This window comes from Dasypus novemcinctus, chromosome 2 (genome assembly GCF_030445035.2).
Source record: "Dasypus novemcinctus isolate mDasNov1 chromosome 2, mDasNov1.1.hap2, whole genome shotgun sequence".
Classification (NCBI taxonomy): domain Eukaryota; kingdom Metazoa; phylum Chordata; class Mammalia; order Cingulata; family Dasypodidae; genus Dasypus; species Dasypus novemcinctus.
The window spans coordinates 59,217,744-59,236,104 of record NC_080674.1 but is presented as its reverse complement, the minus strand read 5'-3'; the positions used below and the strand labels follow the sequence as shown (position 1 = coordinate 59,236,104).

At 38.8% G+C, this 18,361-nt stretch overlaps 1 protein-coding gene across 3 annotated transcripts in view; it reads right to left on the bottom strand.

Annotated features, from left to right (window-relative positions):
- The window catches only part of RAB3C (RAB3C, member RAS oncogene family), a 297,703-nt gene that overhangs the window by 137,422 nt on the left and 141,920 nt on the right, over window positions 1-18,361 (bottom strand). For all 3 annotated transcript variants that reach the window (XM_004458827.4, XM_012525290.4, XM_004458826.4), the window contains exon 3: window positions 5,678-5,796. In XM_004458827.4, the coding sequence (XP_004458884.2) occupies window positions 5,678-5,796 (119 nt within the window). The remainder of the gene's footprint in view (window positions 1-5,677; window positions 5,797-18,361) is intronic.

Here is an 18,361-nt window from a genome sequence, read left to right as displayed (position 1 = left end):
TAGGATGATCACTGGCCTCTGTGACATGGCCTATATTTTCCCAGAGAGGCTGGTACAGGTTCCCCCAGCTTCCTCCCTGCTGGAGATGAGTCTGGGGCTTATGCTGGAGCTGCAATCTGATCTGGATGGAAAGAAGCTGGTCCTTACCAGCACTGTGATTTTCAATCAGCCTAGCTTCCCCTCATGCCTGGGACATAGTTAAAATGGCAGCTACTGGCTTGTTTTTCCTTGGACAGGTTTAAACTTGAGCTGTTCTTAGGATTATACTTTAGCCTGCTGAATTTACTAATCAGCAGCTGAAGTTGGTGCCCAATCGTCTCTTCATCCCCTGTTTTTGGGAAGTGGAGTTTCCAATTCTAGTCAGGGAATAGCTCCTGAGGTGGCTTGTGCCACCGTGGAGGATGGGCACCAGCCCCTGGGGCATGGAGTGCTGTACATACGGATCTTCTCTGCAGACGGGCAGTCTTCTCCTTCCATTCTTTCAAGGATGTTGCAGGATGCTCTTCTGGTCTTCTGGAGCCCCCAAAAAGGTACTTTAGATAGCTCTGGGTGATTACTAACTGTCCGGTATCATGAACTGAATGTAGGAGCTCCTTTCTCTGACACCATCTTACTGGTTGTCCTTCCTTACAAGATTTTGATTGAGAGCATTCGTTTATTTTCAACATAATGATGATACTATTCCAGCACTCACACCAATTATATTTTGATCAATTTTTGTTGCCTGCGAGTCTATTAGACATTGGAGACCCAAAATGAATAAGATCTGGCCCTGTATACTTCTCTTTCTGTAATTCATATATTCCATTTACTCAACAGATATGTACTGACTACCTCATATGAGCTAGGGTTTATCTACGCTCAGAGGACATAATACTGCCTAAAAGGAAAGAGATCCCTGTCCTATGCCATTTGCATTCTTGTTGTGGAGAAAAATATTATGGAAAAACATATAAGGCAGAGAAAGGTGATGGGAGTATTGGGGAAGTTTGCTGTATAAAATATAGTAGGGGAAAGGGAAGGCCTTCCTGAAAATGTGACTTTACAGAGAAAACCTGAGGGAGGTAAGAGGAAATCATAGAACATCTGGGGAAGAGACACTTGCAGTCAGTGGGGATGACAGGTACAAATGCCCTGAGAAGAACACAAGCCTGGCATATTCTCAAACAGCAGGGGGTTGCTGTGGCTAACGGGGGGGTGGGAAGGAGAGAGAGTAGCAGAAGGGGAGCTCAGGGAAGTTGAGGCAGTGAGTAAATTCTATAGTGTCCTGGAGGCTATTATAGGGGCTTTCGCTTTAATCCAGAAGAAGTGGGACGCTATGAAGCTTTGGCACAGAGGAGTGATTTACAGTTTGGAAGGCTCATCCCAGCTGCTGTACTGGGAAGAGTGTGTGTGTGTGGGGGCAGCAGTAGAAATAGGGGTACAGTTAAGACTGTTGCAACAATCCAGACAAGAGATAACGGTCACATAACCAGGGCGGTGGCAGTAGATACAGTGGGAAGTGGTGGGATTCTGAATACATTTTGAAATTAGACTGGCTGTGGGGTCTGAGAGAAAGAATATTTAAGCATGACTCCAAGTTTTTTGGCTTGATAAACAGGAAAGATGGTGGTGTCATTTACTGAGATGATAAAGATTATGAAGGGAATGAGTTTGTTGTTTGTGTTTGTTTTTGGATGAGGTGGTAGGTTAGGAGCCATCTATGCTCTAAACAGAAACTGGAATTTAAATTGCATTATTGTTTTGTCTGGGTTAGGGCAGGTTAGGAAATGTAGTCATTAACATCTAGAAAGAGGACCTACTCGATGCCCAGCATGGAGTGGTGGTAAAACCTGGGATTTAGCTGCTGGTGCTCTAATCCCCATCACCTCCGAGGGGTGACAGTACCTACTTCATAGCTGATAGCAGGTTCAAATGAGATTAGAAAGCTCCACAGAAAGGCTTAGCAATCGCTCATCCTATCTTAGTTGTTATTATCAGGGTAAAATACTTTCATACTTAACATGAGGTCATCTTCATTTAAGATCAGTCTATATTTTCAGAGGAAGAAGAAGAAGAAAGAAAACTTCCAAGTGAAAGAATATTTGAAGGAGAAATTTTATTCCAGTCTCAGCACATCTGCAGTGGTACCCTTGAAAGTCATGGAAATGAATTATTTAAAGCTGGTGGGAAGATGGTGTCAGACTTTTATCCTCCGCCTGGTGGTTTTTAAAAAAGTATCATTCTGTTCACCAGATTTCATGCTTAAAAAAGCCTTACATTTATAGCTCTTCATTGTGTCATAAAAAGTAGAATGTAAATAAACAAAGTGGGGAGAGATAAGCCAACGACATTTTCTTACAGGAAATACAGCAGCCTGTGGCCATCCCACACTTAGAAAGACAGTCAAAGTCAGCCATGGGGAAGATTTTAAGTCCAGTAAAGATGCAACTGCAATATACTTAGTAACTTCGAGTCATAGTGCTAGATATTCAGAAAGAGCCTTGACAACTGATCCAGATTTGATGTACCTGAGGCTACATTCCAGCTGAGACCCAGGCAACAATTCATTTGAGAAACACTTCAGAGGGGGTAAAGTTTTCATTGGTGATCTTGTGTTTCTAAAATTGTTGAAACATATTCTAGACCTGTCTCTTCACCAAATACTTACTTTAATTCCTCCAGTAAAAGTCCATTGGAAGATTCAAAGCACAGAATACTCTGTTTTCAAAAAAGGAGTTGCCTCTATTTTTTAAATATCTTAGAACCATTGGATTGCTGCTATTCTCTCTAACTCCATGCAACTTTCTCCTTAACACACTGTAAGTTTAAAATAACAGGGTTCAGGCAAATTGGTCTAGTTACTAATGATTATACACATTTTCATTTTGTAGACATATCTGAAGAACATTGTAAGCCATTTTCAACTTTCAGAGAGGTTGTTTATAGCCACCCTTACTTCTCCATGTATTTTTACTTTAGGATCCTGTTCTTTTGGAAGATTCTTAAGTCAGCAGTGGATAGGATGTATTGAGAGAGGAAGAAGTCTAAAATTATAAAGATCAGTTAGAATGCTACCGTAAGGATAGAGGTAAAAGATACTAGTAATAAGTTGAAGAAGGATGGTTACAGAAGGGAATGGAAATGTAGATGCAAATTCAAAGGATAGTCAGAAAAATGAATATGTAAAATCCGATCCCATATTGGGATGGCTGAAATTTAGAGTTGGACTAAGGGTAGACCTTGGGTGTCAGAATGTTCTGATTTCAATGAACAGAAATAATGACGTCAGGAAGGTGAGTGGTTTCAGGTGAAGATAATCCCTCTAAGGTGCCAGCAGGCTGTCCAGGTGGAGAAATATTTTGGGTACTTGGAAATGCAATACTGCAGCTTAGGAGACAGAACGGAGCCAGAAATTTAAATTTGGGAGCCATCTGTGAATAAGTGATAAATGAAGACATATAAGTGGATAAGATTGCCAAGGAAACAGAGAATAAGCCCAAGAAAAACCCACAGGGCCACACTTTCTCTTCGCTTGGTGGAAGAGGGAGTGAGAGGTAGGAAAGGGAAAGAGGAGTCATCAAATAGAGACAAGAATCATCCGGACAATGCAGACTCTCAGAAGATAGGAAACAGAATTTTAAAAGGAAAGAGTGGGTGACAAGTCAAATGATTAAAGAATTTGAGGAAAAGGAGGACTGACAAAGCACAGATGGGTCATTGACATGTGGAAGCTTTGGGGATGGTACTGAAGCCCGATTGCCTGGCAGTTACAGAGGGAAGGCGTGTAGGAGGCATGAGGAAGCTGAACATTTCCATATCTTTTTTTTTTTTCTTTTTTATTGTTTGTACCATATCTTTTCTGATACAGAGTGGAGATACTGATAGCACGGCTCCTAGCATTGTTGCCATTTGCTTTTAATAATCTGTGTCTGCTTAAATGCCTTCTCAGAGTAAAATAACTTTAATTGAAACAATAGGGCAACAAGAACTATGGGGGAAAACAGAGTTTAGGACCTTGAAAGTCTGGAGCCTCATTCATGAATACTTCCTGCCTGGGAAAACTGGGCTTCTGTAGTTGTTGAGAGGAAATAGTCAAGGTTAAAATTACCATTTTGCATGGCAAATCATATCAGCATAGCTGATGTGGCAATTAGGTGAAATATCACAACACTACTAACTGAACAATCAATTTTTGTCATGAATTAGTAATGCTAGCTTATGATAAATTAAATCACCATATATATTTATTTCCATCTGTGGAATCTCTATTTCATTCCATTTTGTACCAAACCTACTGGTATTTAATTGGGATTGTCTTGGATTTATGAATTAATTTATGAACTGACATTTTTATAATCTGGTATCTACTAAAGAGCAGGGTACTTAAGCCTTCTTTTATATCCATCAGTAGAAGATAATTTTTTCATGTATGTCTTAATCTTGTCTTGATCAATTTATACATTTCACTTTTGAATTTCTATTATCGATAGTATTATTTCTTGCATTTTGGGGTGTGTGTGTGCATGTACATATGTAAATAAGAAAAATATAGCTGTTTCCCCAAGTAGATAGTTAAAATTAAAAGGAACTATCTAAGGCAAACTGAAATTTTTATAGCATCCAATCCTTAGAGAGCTGATTCACATATAAAAGATCATTTCTAATAATATTTCCATGGACAACAGAAAATAAATGAATGCTGTTTGTTTCACCACCGTTATACTAATTTTTCCTCATATGAGACAAGCATGGTTTTTGTAATTGGAATTTTAAAAATTAGTATGTATTCTGTCCTGGTCACCACCTCTCCCAGGGGAAGCATCATTTTCTTTCTAATGTTACACAAAGCTCTAGTTAGACCGAGTCTTTCCAACAGAAAAACTGCCTCTTCAGCCCACTGCTTTGATCCTTTACCATCAGCATTTTTGTATCTCCTTTCAAGGCGCTGGTAGGATGGAAGGAAGGAAGCTGCAGCCATAGAGTAAGCCCTCCACTGCAAACCACCCTGCTCATGCACAGAGGTGTTTTCAGATGTTTTAATGGAGCTGTGAGTCAGAAAGGGATTTTGTTTTCTCTTTTCCTTCATCCCAGTCCTTTGAAGCCTTTCAGTTTGAAGAACTTATTTAAAAAATCATCTAGACAAAGGGTCAACAAACTTTTCTGTAAGGGGCCAGATAGTAAATACTTTAGGCTTTGCCAGAGAATGTTCTCAGTTCAAATACTCAACTCTGCTGCTGTAGTGTGACAGCAGCCAGAGGCAATATGTAAACAAAGGAACTGGACTGGCTGTGTTCTATTAAAACTTTATTTAGGAAAACAGGCAGTGAGCCAGATTTGGCCTGCAAGTTGAATTTGGCTGATCTTTATTTCTGTTCTAGACCAGAAACTTCCCAACTATTATTTACTTATTTGTATTTTTAAAAAATCAAAAGCAATGTGTTACTCTCCATCGAACTAAGGATGCTAGGGTGCAAAAGCCCTGCAATGAACAAATGTAGACAAATCACCAAAATGACTTCTCAATCACTAGAAAATAGTTCTGAGCATAACTAGCATTTGTTTGTTTTTTGAAGCACAACTGAGACTGAGGACTATAACAAATATGCATATTGCCTTGGTAATTCCTTTGGGGAGGAAGAGAGAGTTGAATAGAAACTCATCATTATTAGTCAGGGGAGCATTTGTTCTTACTTACCAATCCTGTACTGCATTGAAGGATTCTTCATTTGTGATGTCATACATTAAAATAAAGCCCATGGCCCCACGATAATAGGCTGTAGTGATTGTCCTGTATCTTTCCTGGCCTGCTGTGTCCTAAAAAAGTTAACAACAATAATCATCTCTTAAAAAATAATGCAATAAAATGTTTAGAAAGTAATTAAGGATTCTGAACACACGCACATAACAAAGGTTTTAAATGTACTTGCAAAATAGAAAAATATACCTTTTTAGTTGTATTTTTCTTAATTATTTTCAAATGGCAACTCTGCAATAACTTGAAAAATTATTTTTTTTCTGTCAAGATCTAACTCAAATTACCTTATGTTCATACCTATTAAACAGCATCTTGCTAAAAAAAATAAAAATAAAAGATTAAGCATGTCTATTAATCTTTGGTTTTCCATATAGTTTGAAACCAGAGTTTAAAATATTAGCTCACTCATTATGTATTTATTGTTTAGCTACTGACTACAAATCCCTGCAGAGAGAAAAAGAAGTTTATGAATCCTATGTCCCTGCTTTCAAGAAGCTTACGGCTAAGAATGTTTGCTCATCTGTATAATGGGATTAAAACTACCTGCCTTGTTTGAGTCTGACAGATCTGGATTAGAGTTCCTGCTCTCCAACTAAATCGCTGGATGAACGTAGTCAAGTTGCTGGAATTCTCTAAATTTCAGCTTAGCAGTCTTGTTCGGGTTATATGAAATAGTGCATATAAAGTGCTTAACACAGAGCCTGGCATGCAACAGTTGATCAATAAATGGTAAGAATTGGCTGTTGTTCCTATAATTTGGGAGGCAAGGCTAATGGAACAGGAGTGAGCCACAGTGAATACAGGGGCTGGGGCCTGCAAAAGAATTGGCATGTAACAGTTAAACCTGGGAAGCAACTGGCAGGAACATCATGGACCCCTGAGAGGACCTTGCCTGAGGTATGTATGCATACTCTATCCTGAAGAACCTGTTCCTCAATTCAAGCAACTCTTGCTCCTTCATCTTCCCAGGATCTGGGATCTGACTCTTAACCCAGTGCTCCTTGGGTTCCCTTTGGCCACTTTCCCTGGAGACTGGGTTCTGGCGTTTCTTTCCAAGTAAGTATTCCTTAGGTGAATAGCATTTTGTAGAGGTATGTTACTGTCTTTCTGACTTCTGGCACAGAAATGGCTAGTGAATTTATAAAAAGAATTAAATCCCAGCAGTAATATTAGAAATGCAAATATGGTGAGGCATATGAATTTATCTGACAATTATTTGAATTTTTTTTTCATTTTGCTTACAATTTAATAATGAAAAATGAAAGTATAAATGCTAGACATAAACACAGATATGCATATAACTGGGACAAATAGAAAAATTATTAGGGATAAAAAGCTGATCTTGTGCTTATGCTGGAAATTCTTGAATATTCACTGGATTTAAAAATTCAGCTAACAGTGTATCTGACTGTGAAACAAAGAAGTAAGTTAAAGAACATGGATAAAATGCCATAACCAAATACCCAAGTACTGTGTTCAAAAAGCCAGGTATAATCAGGGATTTTGTAATATGTTTTCACTCTCTGGAAGAGCCAACCTATTTTAAAACTTTCTCACATTTGACTTGGATTCATACTTTCCAGAACACGTTTTCTATAAATGTACCACTTTGTTGGGGGGTCTATTATGAAGTAAATTTAAATGGGGTGTTCCAACAAGATGGTTTTGGCTGAGGTGTACACTTCCGAGTTATCTAGCAAAAAATGGCTGAGCAGAGGCAAAATCCTACCTAAGTGAGCTGTTTGGGAACCCACAGAGCAGGAGGCGTCAGGACTTTGATCTGGAGGGAACTGGACAAAGAGATAAAGAGCCCAAGGGAAAACCATGAGTTTCTCACCCCTGTGGCTGGAAACAGCTGGCAGCTCAAGGCCAAAACAAGGCCAAGTGGGAGGCAGTGTTTTCTGTGGGAAGAGAGTCTGAGCCCTCTTTGAACTTTGGGGAGCATACCAGCTAGCACCGTGGTGGCCCTGGGAAGATGGGAGAGGGGAATCAGCTCAGGGTCCCTGATGCACTCAGCCACCCTGGGAGAGAGGAACTTGGGTGGGGAGAGGACGGAAAGAGACACCAGACTAGGCCTGTCCTGAAAATTATCAAAATCCCAACTCCTCCAAGGGAGGCAGGAGGTTGGAACCAAAATTCCAACCCCTGTAAGGGAGCCATGAGCTTTCAAGGGCTTGTTTAGGATCCCGTGGGAGGAGGAGGGGTCTGGAAGAGGGTTGAGAGTGGTTTCTTTGTGGTGGGTTAGAGTCACTAGGGTCCCCTTGAATGTCGGAAGGGACCTTGACCTTATCAGGAGAGGGGAGGGGAGATCCCCTCACACAGGCTGTCATGCCCAGCTGCCCTGGGAGAGAAAGTAATTAGAACAGAAAAGGGACAGGGACAGACAGGCTTCTAATCAGCAGGAATCTGGCCAACTGCAAAGATTCTAACCTGCCTGAGGTAAAGTGGGTGGATAGTTTTTTCAAAGGCTAACTGACCCAAGGAGAAAGTTCAACTTAGTGGAGAACTTCCTGACTTGAATATATGAGGTCCTTGGTTTGATTTCCAGCTCTTCTTAGAGAAGCAATCACTGGTTAACAAACATCCAGCAGATATTTTAGGACAGAAAACATACAGACATTCTTTTTGTATTACCTTTTTTTGGATCTCTAATTTTTCTTTAAAAAGGTTCCTTTTTTCAATTTAACTTAGTTTACTTGCTAAAACAGAGTTCAAAACCTGCAGAGGGCAGGCTAGAGAGTAATTGATCCATGAACACTGTCAGCTTGAGAAGCCCCACAGGGGACTAAGAGGGAAGGCTGTTTTTCCATGGCTCATGTTGGTTTGCTTGTTTGTTTGGTTGTTGTTCTTTTCTTTTCTCTTTTCTTTTCTTTTCTTTTTCCCCCTTTTTTAGCCTCCTTCATCCCCCTCCCCCTTTTTAAATTAGTTTCTGCTGTCTTGTTTATTCTCTGTTGTGTTTCCCCTTCCTATTTTTCCCCATTTTTTTTTGTTTACCAATTTTCTCTACCTATGCTATTTCTTTTCTTCCTTCATCTCTCTATCCTCTGCTTTCTGTTGTTGTTCTTTCATTCCACCTCTTTTTGTTAGATCTTCCATTTTTCTTGTTCTTATTTCTCCTTTTTTCTCTATTTTCTTGCTTTTTTTACTTTTTTTTCCTGTCTTTTCTCTTTCCCTCTCTTCTCATTATCCTGGCCTTTTAATTCATTCTATGTATTTCTCTCTATTTGGTTTCTCATCTCTTTTTTTTCTTTTACTCTGCTTTTTTATTCTCATTCCTCTGCACTTCTTAAGTTAATTATTCATTTACCTAGGTCTTATATTGTTCCTCTTCTACCTTTTATGATTATTATTACTATTATCCTTTTTCTCTTCATAATTCTTTCCTTTTCTCTGGCCCTAATTTTTTCCCAAGGGAACATAGACAACAACAAGGAAATAGAATAAGAGGAACAAAGTGTCAAAGTGAAAACTTAACACACACCTGAAAAATGACAACAAAATAAAACCCTAGAAGGAAAAGCTAATCAACTGAACAATCCCATCAAGATAAACCGATGTCCAGACACCAACAAAAAATTACAACACACTAAGAAACAGGAAGACATGGCCCAGTCCAACAAACCAACTGAAAAACAGGAGGAATGCAGAACAGGAAATAATTAATCAGAGATGTCCAAACAAATATCATGAATGAACTTAATGAAGTAAAGGAAGAGATTAATGATACTAAGAAGATAATGGGAGAACACTCTGAAAAAATAGTAAATATACATAAAAAGGTAACAGATATGATGGTGATGAATGGCACAATACAAGAAATCAAAAATACAATTGAGCATATAACAGCAGATTTGAACATGCAGAGGAAAGAATCAGTGATGTGGAAGACAGTACAGCTGAAATCAATCAGATAGTAGAACAGATGGATAAAAAGAGAAAAAATCTAGCAGGGACTTGGGGATTTGAATGACAACATAAAATGCACAAACATACACATTATAGGTGTCTCAGAGGGAGAAGAGAAGAGAAAGAGGATAGAAGGCATTTTGGAGGAAAGAATGAATGAAAACCTCACAACCCTACTGAAGAACATGGACCTACATGTCTAGGAAGTGTGGTACAACACAAACAGTATAAATCCTAACAGGTCTACTCTAAGATATATACTTGTCAAATTGTCCAATGCTCAAGACAAAGAAAGAATGCTGAAAGCAGCAAGAGAAAAGAGAACCATCACAAATAAGGGAAGTTAAATAATATTAAGTGCTGATTTCACATCTGTAACCATGGAGGCAAGAAGGCAGTGGTTGATGCAGTTAAAGTACTAAAAGAAAAAAACTTCTAGCCAAGAATTCTCTATCCAACAAAAGTGGCATTCAAAAATGAGGGAGAGTTCAAAATATTCACAGATAAATAGAAATTAAGAGTATGTCAATAAGAAACCTGTGCTTCAAGAAATATTGAAGGGAGTTCTGTAAGTCAGAAGGAAAAAAACAGGAGAGAGAGAGTTGCAGGAGAATGTAAGAACAATTAAAAAGATAAGAAATAAAAACAACACATGGCATACATAAACCAAAAGAAAATATGGCTAATGTAAGTAATTCCTCGACAGCAAATTACATTAAGTGTTAATGGATTAAACTCACCAGTCAAGAGATACAGATCGGCAGAATGGATAAGGAAATATGACCCATCTATATGCTGTCTACAAGAAACCCATCTTAGAGCCAGGGGTGCAAGGAGGCTGAAAGTGAATGATTGGAAAACAATTTTACAAGCAAACAATACCCAAAAAAGCACAGGAATAGCTACACTAATATCAACAAAATTGAATTTAAATGCAAAACTATTGTAAGACAAAATGACGGACACTATATAGTAATAAAAGGGGTAATCTATCAAGAAGAGAGAGCAATCATAGACATTTGTGAACCTAACCAGGGTGCCTCAAAGTACATGAGGCAAATACTGGAAAAATTAAGTGGAGAAATAGATGCCTCTACAATTATAGTAGGGGACTTTAATACACCATTATCACCATTAGACAGAACATCTCAACAAAGAATCAGTAAAGAAACAAAGACTTTGAATAATACATTAGAGAATCTGGACCTAATAGACATATACAGAACATTACACTCAAATACAGTGGGACATACATCCTTCTCGTGAGCACACAGCTCATTCTCCAGGATAGACCACATGCTAGGTCACAGAAAAACAATAAATCCATAAAGATTGAAATTATACAAAGTAACTTCTCTGACCACAATGGAATGAAGCTAGAAATCAATAAGGGACAGAGAACCAGATGAGGCATAAAGATATGGAAGTTGAACAGCACTCTTGGACAAACAGTGAGTCAAGGAGGAAATCACAAAAGAAATCAGTAACTACCTTGAAACTAATGAAATTGAAGACACAACATATCAAAACCTATGGGATGCAGCAAAGGCTATACTGAGAAGGAAATTCATACTCATAAAAAAAAAGAAAGCTAAAATCAAAGACCTAACTGCACACCTGAAAGAATTAGAAAAAAAACAACAAACTAACCCCAAAGTAAGTAGAAAGAAGGAAATAACAAAGATTAAAGCAGAACTAAAGGAAATTGAAAATAAGAAAGCACTAGAAAAAAATAAACAAAACCAAAAGCTGGTTCTTCAAGAAGATCAATAAAATTGACAAACCCTTAGCTAAACTAACAAAGAAAAAAAGAGAGAAGAGGCAAATACATAAAATAGGAAAGGAGGAAGGAGATACCACCACTTACCCCATAGAAATAAAGACTATCATAAAAGGATATTTTGAAAAATTATATGCCAACGAGATGGATAATTTAGAGGAAACAGAAAAATTCTGAGAAACACACAAGCAGCCTGCATTGACAAAAGAAGAAATTGATGAACTCAGTAGACCAATCACAAGTAATGACATAGAATTAGTCATCAAAAAACTCCCAACCAAGAAGAGCCCAGAACCAGATGGGTTCACAGGTGAATGCTACCAAATCTTTTATTTATTTATTTATTTATTTTAAAGATTTATTTCATTTTTTATTTCTCTTCCCTTCCCTCCCCCCCCCCCCCCATTGTCTGTGTCCATTCGCTGTATGTTCTTCTGTGTTCGCTTGCTTTCTTGTCATGCTGCACCAGGAAACTGTGTCACTTTTTTTGTTGTGTCATCTTGCTGCATCAGCTCTCCATGTGCAGGTGCCACTCCTGGGTAGGCTGTGCTTTCTTCACGCCACTCCTGGGCAGGCTGCACTTTTTTTGCACAGGGCGGCTCTCCTTGAGGGGCACACTTCTTGTGCATGGGGCACCCCTACCTGGGGGACACCCCTGCATGGCACAGCACTCCTTGTGTGTGGCAGCACTGCACATGGGCCAGCTCACCACACAGGTCAGGAAGTCCTTGGTATCGAACCCTGGACCCTCCATGTGGTAGGCAGATGCTCTTTCAGTTGAGCCACAACTGCTTCCCTACCAAACCTTTTAGGAAGAACTAACACCAATCCTGTTTAAACTCTTCCAAAAATAAAGTGGAAGGAACATTGCCTAACTCATTCTATGATGCCAACATTACCTTAATACCAAAGCCAAACAAAGATACCACAAGAAAAGAAAACTATAGACCAATCTCTCTAATGAACTTAGATGCTAAAATTTTTAACAAAATACTTGCTAATCATATTCAACAACACATTAAATGAATTATATACCATGATCAAGTGGGTTTCATCCCTGGTATGCAAGGATGTTTCAACATAAGGAAATCAATCAATGTAATATATCAGATAAACAGATTGAAAGAAAAAAATCAAATGATCATCTTAATAGATGCATAAAAAGCATTCAACAAAATACAACTCCCTTTTCTGATTAAAAAAAAAAACACTACAAAATAAAGGAATAGAAGGAAACTTCTTCAACATGATAAAGGGTATACACGAAAAACCCACAGCCATCATCATATTCAATGGAGAAATCCTAAAAGCTTTCCCTCTAAGATCAGGAACAAGACAAGAATGCCCACTTTCACCATTCCTATTTAACATTGTGTTAAAAGTACTTGCTAGAGCACTTAGAGAAGAAAAAGATATAAAAGGTATCCAAATAGGAAAGGAAGAAGTAAAAATTTTACTGTTTGCCGATGACATGATCCTATACATAGAAAGCCCTGAGAAATCTACGACACAGCTTCTAGAACTTATAAATGAATTTAGTAAAGTTGCAGGTTATAAGATCAATATGCAAAAATCAGTACCATTTCTATACACTAATAATGAGCAATCTGAGGAGGAAATTTAAAAAAAACATTTTCAATATGAAAAAAAAGAATCAAATACCTGGGAATAAATTTAACTAAAGATGTAAATGACTTACATGAAGACAACTACATAACACTGTTAGAGGAAATCAAAGAAGACTTAAAGAAATGGAAGAATATTTCCTGTTCATGGATAGGAAGACTAAACATCATTAAAATGTCTATCTTACCCAAACTGATCTACAGATTTAACTCAATCTCAATAAAAATCATCACAGCATTTTTTACTGAATTGGAAAAACTATGAAATTTATCTAGAAGGGCAAGAGGGCCCAAATAGCCAAAGACATATTGAAAAAGAAAAATGAAATAGGAGGTATCACACTAACTTACTTTAAAACATATTACAAAGCTACAGTGGTCAAAAGTGCATGGTATTGGCACAAGGGTAGACATACTGACTAATAGAACTGAATTGAGAGTTCTGATATAGACCCTTGGTTATACAGTCAACTGATCTTTGAAACGGCCATCAAGCCCATTCAACTGGGAGAGAATGGCCTGTTCAACAAATGGTGCTTAGAGAACTGGATTTCCTTATCCAAAAGAATGAGAAAGGAACACCATCTCACACTGTATACAAAAATAAACTCAAGATGGATCAAAGATCTAACTATAAGAGCCAAGACCATAAAGACCTTGGAAGACAATGTAGGGAAGCATCTACAGGATCTTAAAATAGGAAACGGTTTCTTGAACTTCACACCCAAATCATGAGCAGTGAAAGAAAAAATAGATGAATGGGACCTCCTTGAAATAAAAAACGTTTGCACCTAAAAGAAGTTTGTCAAGAAAGTGAAAAGGCAGTCTACTCAATGGGAGAAATATTTGGTAACCATATATCTGATAAGGGCCTAATATCCTGCATGTATTATATAAAGAAATCCTACACCTCGAAAATAAAAAGACATACAGTCCATTTTAAAAATGTGCAAGAGATGTGAACAGATGCTTCTCCAAAGAAGAAGTGCAAATGGCTAAAAAGCACATGAAAAGATGCTCAACATCACTAGCTATTAGGGAAATGCAAATCAAAACTACAATAAGATATCATCTTACACCCATAAGACTGATGGCTATTAAAAAAACAGAGGACTGCAAGTGTTGGAAAGGATATGGAGGAATGGGAACCTTCATCCTCTGCTGGTGGGAATGTAGAATGGTGCAGCCATTGTGGAGGACGTCTGGCAGTTCCTGAGAAAACTAATTACAGAACTGCCATATGATCCAGCAATTTCACTGCTGGGTATATACTCAGAAGAACTGAAAGCAAGGACCTGAACAGATATATTCACACCAATGTTCATAGTGGCATTATGCACTATTGCCAAAAGTTGGAATCAACTCAAATGTCCTTCAGCAGATAAGTGGATAAACAAATTGTGGTATATACACACAATGGAATATTACTCAGCTGTAAGAAGAAATACAGAATTAACACATGGGATAGCATGGATGAATCTTGAGGACGTTATGTTGAGTGAAGCAAGCCAGGCACTGAAGGACAAATAATACATGGCCTCATTGATTTGAATTAAGAAAATCAAGCAGACTCAAAGGCTATAATATGGACGATAGGTTTACCAGAAATAGAAAGGGAGAAGAAGGTTGTGAGCCAACACCCATATGAGCAAAATCTATGATAAGGTAGAAGTGTGTAGTTCTGCCATTGATGGGCATGACAGTGGTGTAATGATACTGTTGGGATGGGCGCTACTGGTTTGTAAGGAGGGTGGGTTGGGGAGGGTGAGTTGGACTGTCCATGGAACTGGGGGGAGGGTTGGGGGAGGGAGCAGGTGAATACTGGGGATTGGTGGGTATATGGTTCAAACTACAATGTTGGAATTACTCTGTTGGCAACATGGCAAGTGAGGGTTGCTGGTTTGGGATGTTGGATATGGGGGGCATTCGGGACAGGGCACATCTGAGGCAGGCTTCTAGGGAGTATGTGAGTATTCATCTTGCCATAGCGAGATTTATCAGTGGGTGGAGACCCACATAATGAGCAGCAAAGTGGTGGACTCCAATCCTGGGGAGGCCTGCTTTGTTCTCAAATAGAAGGGTGGGAGTCTCTCAAGCACATGGGCAATGCCTAATAGGGGAGGGCAGACCAGTGGGTCAAGCCCTCAGTGTTATTGCAAGTAACTATGAATCTTGTCCTTCAAGGAGTGAAGCCTGGTGGTTGCCATGGGTCCCAAGGAGAGGGGGAGGGAGAAATAGAATAGGTGGAACAGGAGGCATTTTGGGGGAAATGGAAGTATTCTACATGATATTGCTATGATGGATATAGACCATGTTAAATTAAATCAAAATTTATAAAAATGTATGATTCGAAATGTAAGCCATAATGTAAACCATTGACCATGGTTGGTAGCATATAAATACATTACCTTCCTCCCAGCATGGGACATGACTCCCTGGGATGAGCCTTCCTAGCACCAAGGGATTACTATCAAGCACCAACTAGCAATGCAACTAGAAAAAGACCTTGACCAAAAGGGGGAAAAGGTAAAGACAAATGAGTTTATATGGTTAAGAGATTTCAAAGTGAGTGGGGAGGTCATTCCAGAGGTTACACTTATGCATGTCTCAGCAGGATTTCATTGACTGCCAAGTAGATACTACCCCCAAAAAGTGGGGCTCCTGAGGGCTCTGGAGACATCCAAACACTGTAGTGAGGGCAGATAGCTCAGGAGTTTGGTGCCTTGTCCTTGGGTCTTACTTTGGAATTCATGTTCCCCAGAGTGACAGAGTTGGACTCAGTCATGGTTTCCCTACACATGACTCTTCTGTCCTTTTATTTGAACCTATAATTAGTACTAGAGTTGGTAGGTGCATGTTCAAGAGACTTAAATCTTTGGGCTGTCCATGTGCCAGCAGGGCCTCAAATCTCAACAGAGTTGCAACACCTACTCTCCAGTTGATTGGTCTCACCTAGGCCAATTAACAAGGAGGTAATGATGGACAACTACCAAACCAAGGAACTGAGAGAGTCTCCAACTGCAAGCAAGAGTCCCATCCATCATCCCTAATGTACTGCAACCCCCTCTTAATTAGAGTCGGAGTAAATATCACCATCCCAGAATCCTCAGGATTGGGGAATGATTTATGAACTAAAGTAGACTTACTGGTATTCTACTATAGACTTTTGTGATTCTAGCAATGGAGGAAATTATACTATTGATGTGGAGGCAGTGGCCACTGGAGGTTCTAAGGGCAGGGAAAAGGAAAAACAGGTGTAATATGGGGGCATTTTTGGGACTTGGGAGTTGTCCTGAATTACATTGCAATGACAGATACAGGCCATTTTTTATCTTGCCATAACCTACAGAATTGGGTGGGAGAGAGTGTAAACTCTCTTTAATCCGTGCTTAGTGGCAATGCTTCAAAATGTCTTCATCAATTTCATTGAATGTACCACACTAAGGAAGGGTGTTGTTAATGTGGGATTATGTGGAAGGCATGGAGAGTGCAGCATATGGGTATCCCATATAATTTTTATGTAACATTTGTGTAGTCTAAGTATCTTTAAAAAAAAATAAGTATCATATGGTGGCATTTTTAGGACATTGGAATTGTCCTGAATGATGTGGCAGTGATGGATGCAAACCATTATATATCTTATCATAACTCACAAAAATGTATGGGAGAGAGTTTAAACTATAATGTAAACTATTATATAAACCACACTTAGTGGCAATGCTCCAATATGTGTTCATCAGTGTAACAAATGTATCACATTAATGAATGATGTTAGCGTGGGAGAGGTAGGGAGCAGGGTATATGGGAAAAATCCCCTACATTTTTTATGTAACATTTATGTAATCTAAGTGTCTTTTTAAAAAAATTAAATGACTTCCTTTTCTCTTAGTAAACTATCTTTGTGATATTGACTGACTAGCATCCTTACAGTTTGGAGACCCCATACCTGCTGCCATTACTGTACCCTTCCTGTCAAGCCTGCCTTCAAAACAAACAATGAATATTGTGTTTGAAAAATATTACTTTTCTCTAGGTTCTTGAACTCTTCCAGTGATATGTGCCTTTTTCATGATGTTAATTTTATTTTGACAATAAAGAAACTAATTCTAGTGTTATAAAAACCATCAATTTCATGTTGTAGGTATATTTAATCATTGAGAGAACTGAATCAAGGTCCCATTATCTTATGATTGAAATGTTACAAAAAACCATGAGAAACAACAAAATTCAATAGCAAAAAGGTATCAAAATTAAAAAATAGAGATGGCAAAACAACTTTTAAAGATAAAAAATAAAAGCTTTCAGATGCAATAGTCAGTAGCACTTAAATCATAGCAAGGGGCAGGCTCTGAACCCAGAAACAATATCTCGTTAGAGGTATTTGTCAACACAAAGCTTTCAGTGAGAGTAAAAATTTGCACCAGGTGAGGAAAGTGTAGTAAAAAATACAATGAGGAAATATCTTTTTGCTCCACATGCAAAGAAAATATGAAGAATATAACTGAGCTTGTAAACAGACTCCAGGTTGGCTGTGCATTGGTTTTGGGTACTGAAAACAATTTCAAGATTACAAACTCTTTAGCATTTTCTTCCATGATACCAGAAAGAAAAAAAGTCAGAAAAGCATATCATTACAAACTATATTTTCTAATCATGATAGAAGGTTATATTTGAAAGGAAAGAACATTTTATAATATCAGGTGCCACTAATATAATTAAATGTGAGCAGTCTCAGAAGGTAACTGACTAAATATGGTACCTCTTCTTCATTTGTTCAGGAAACTGGCTTCAAACTGTCCTTGTGTTGTTCCTCTCCCTGGTTGACTCTAATAATTAGGGGAGGGGGCCTGCTGATTTTCTATAAATGTAGGTTTCCAATGATTAAAAAACACTGGGGGGGGGGGGGGGGAAACGGACTTTGGCCCAGTGGTTAGGGCGTCCGTCTACCACATGGTAGGCCCGCGGTTCAAGCCCCGGGCCTCCTTGACCCGTGTGGAGCTGGCCCATGCACAGTGCTGATGCGCGCAAGGAGTGCCCTGCCACACAGGGGTGTCCCCCGCGTAGGGGAGCCCCACGCGCAAGGAGTGCACCCATAGGGAGAGCCGCCCAGCTCGAAGGAGGGAGCAGCCTGCCGAGGAATGGCAGCGCCCACACTTCCCCTGTCGCTGACGACAACAGAAGCGGACAAAGAAACAAGACGCAGCAAAAAGACACAGAAAACAGACAACCGGGGGAGGGGAGGGGAATTAAATAAATAAAAAATAAAAATAAATCTTAAAAAAAAAAAAAAAAAAACACTACGGGAATCTCTTA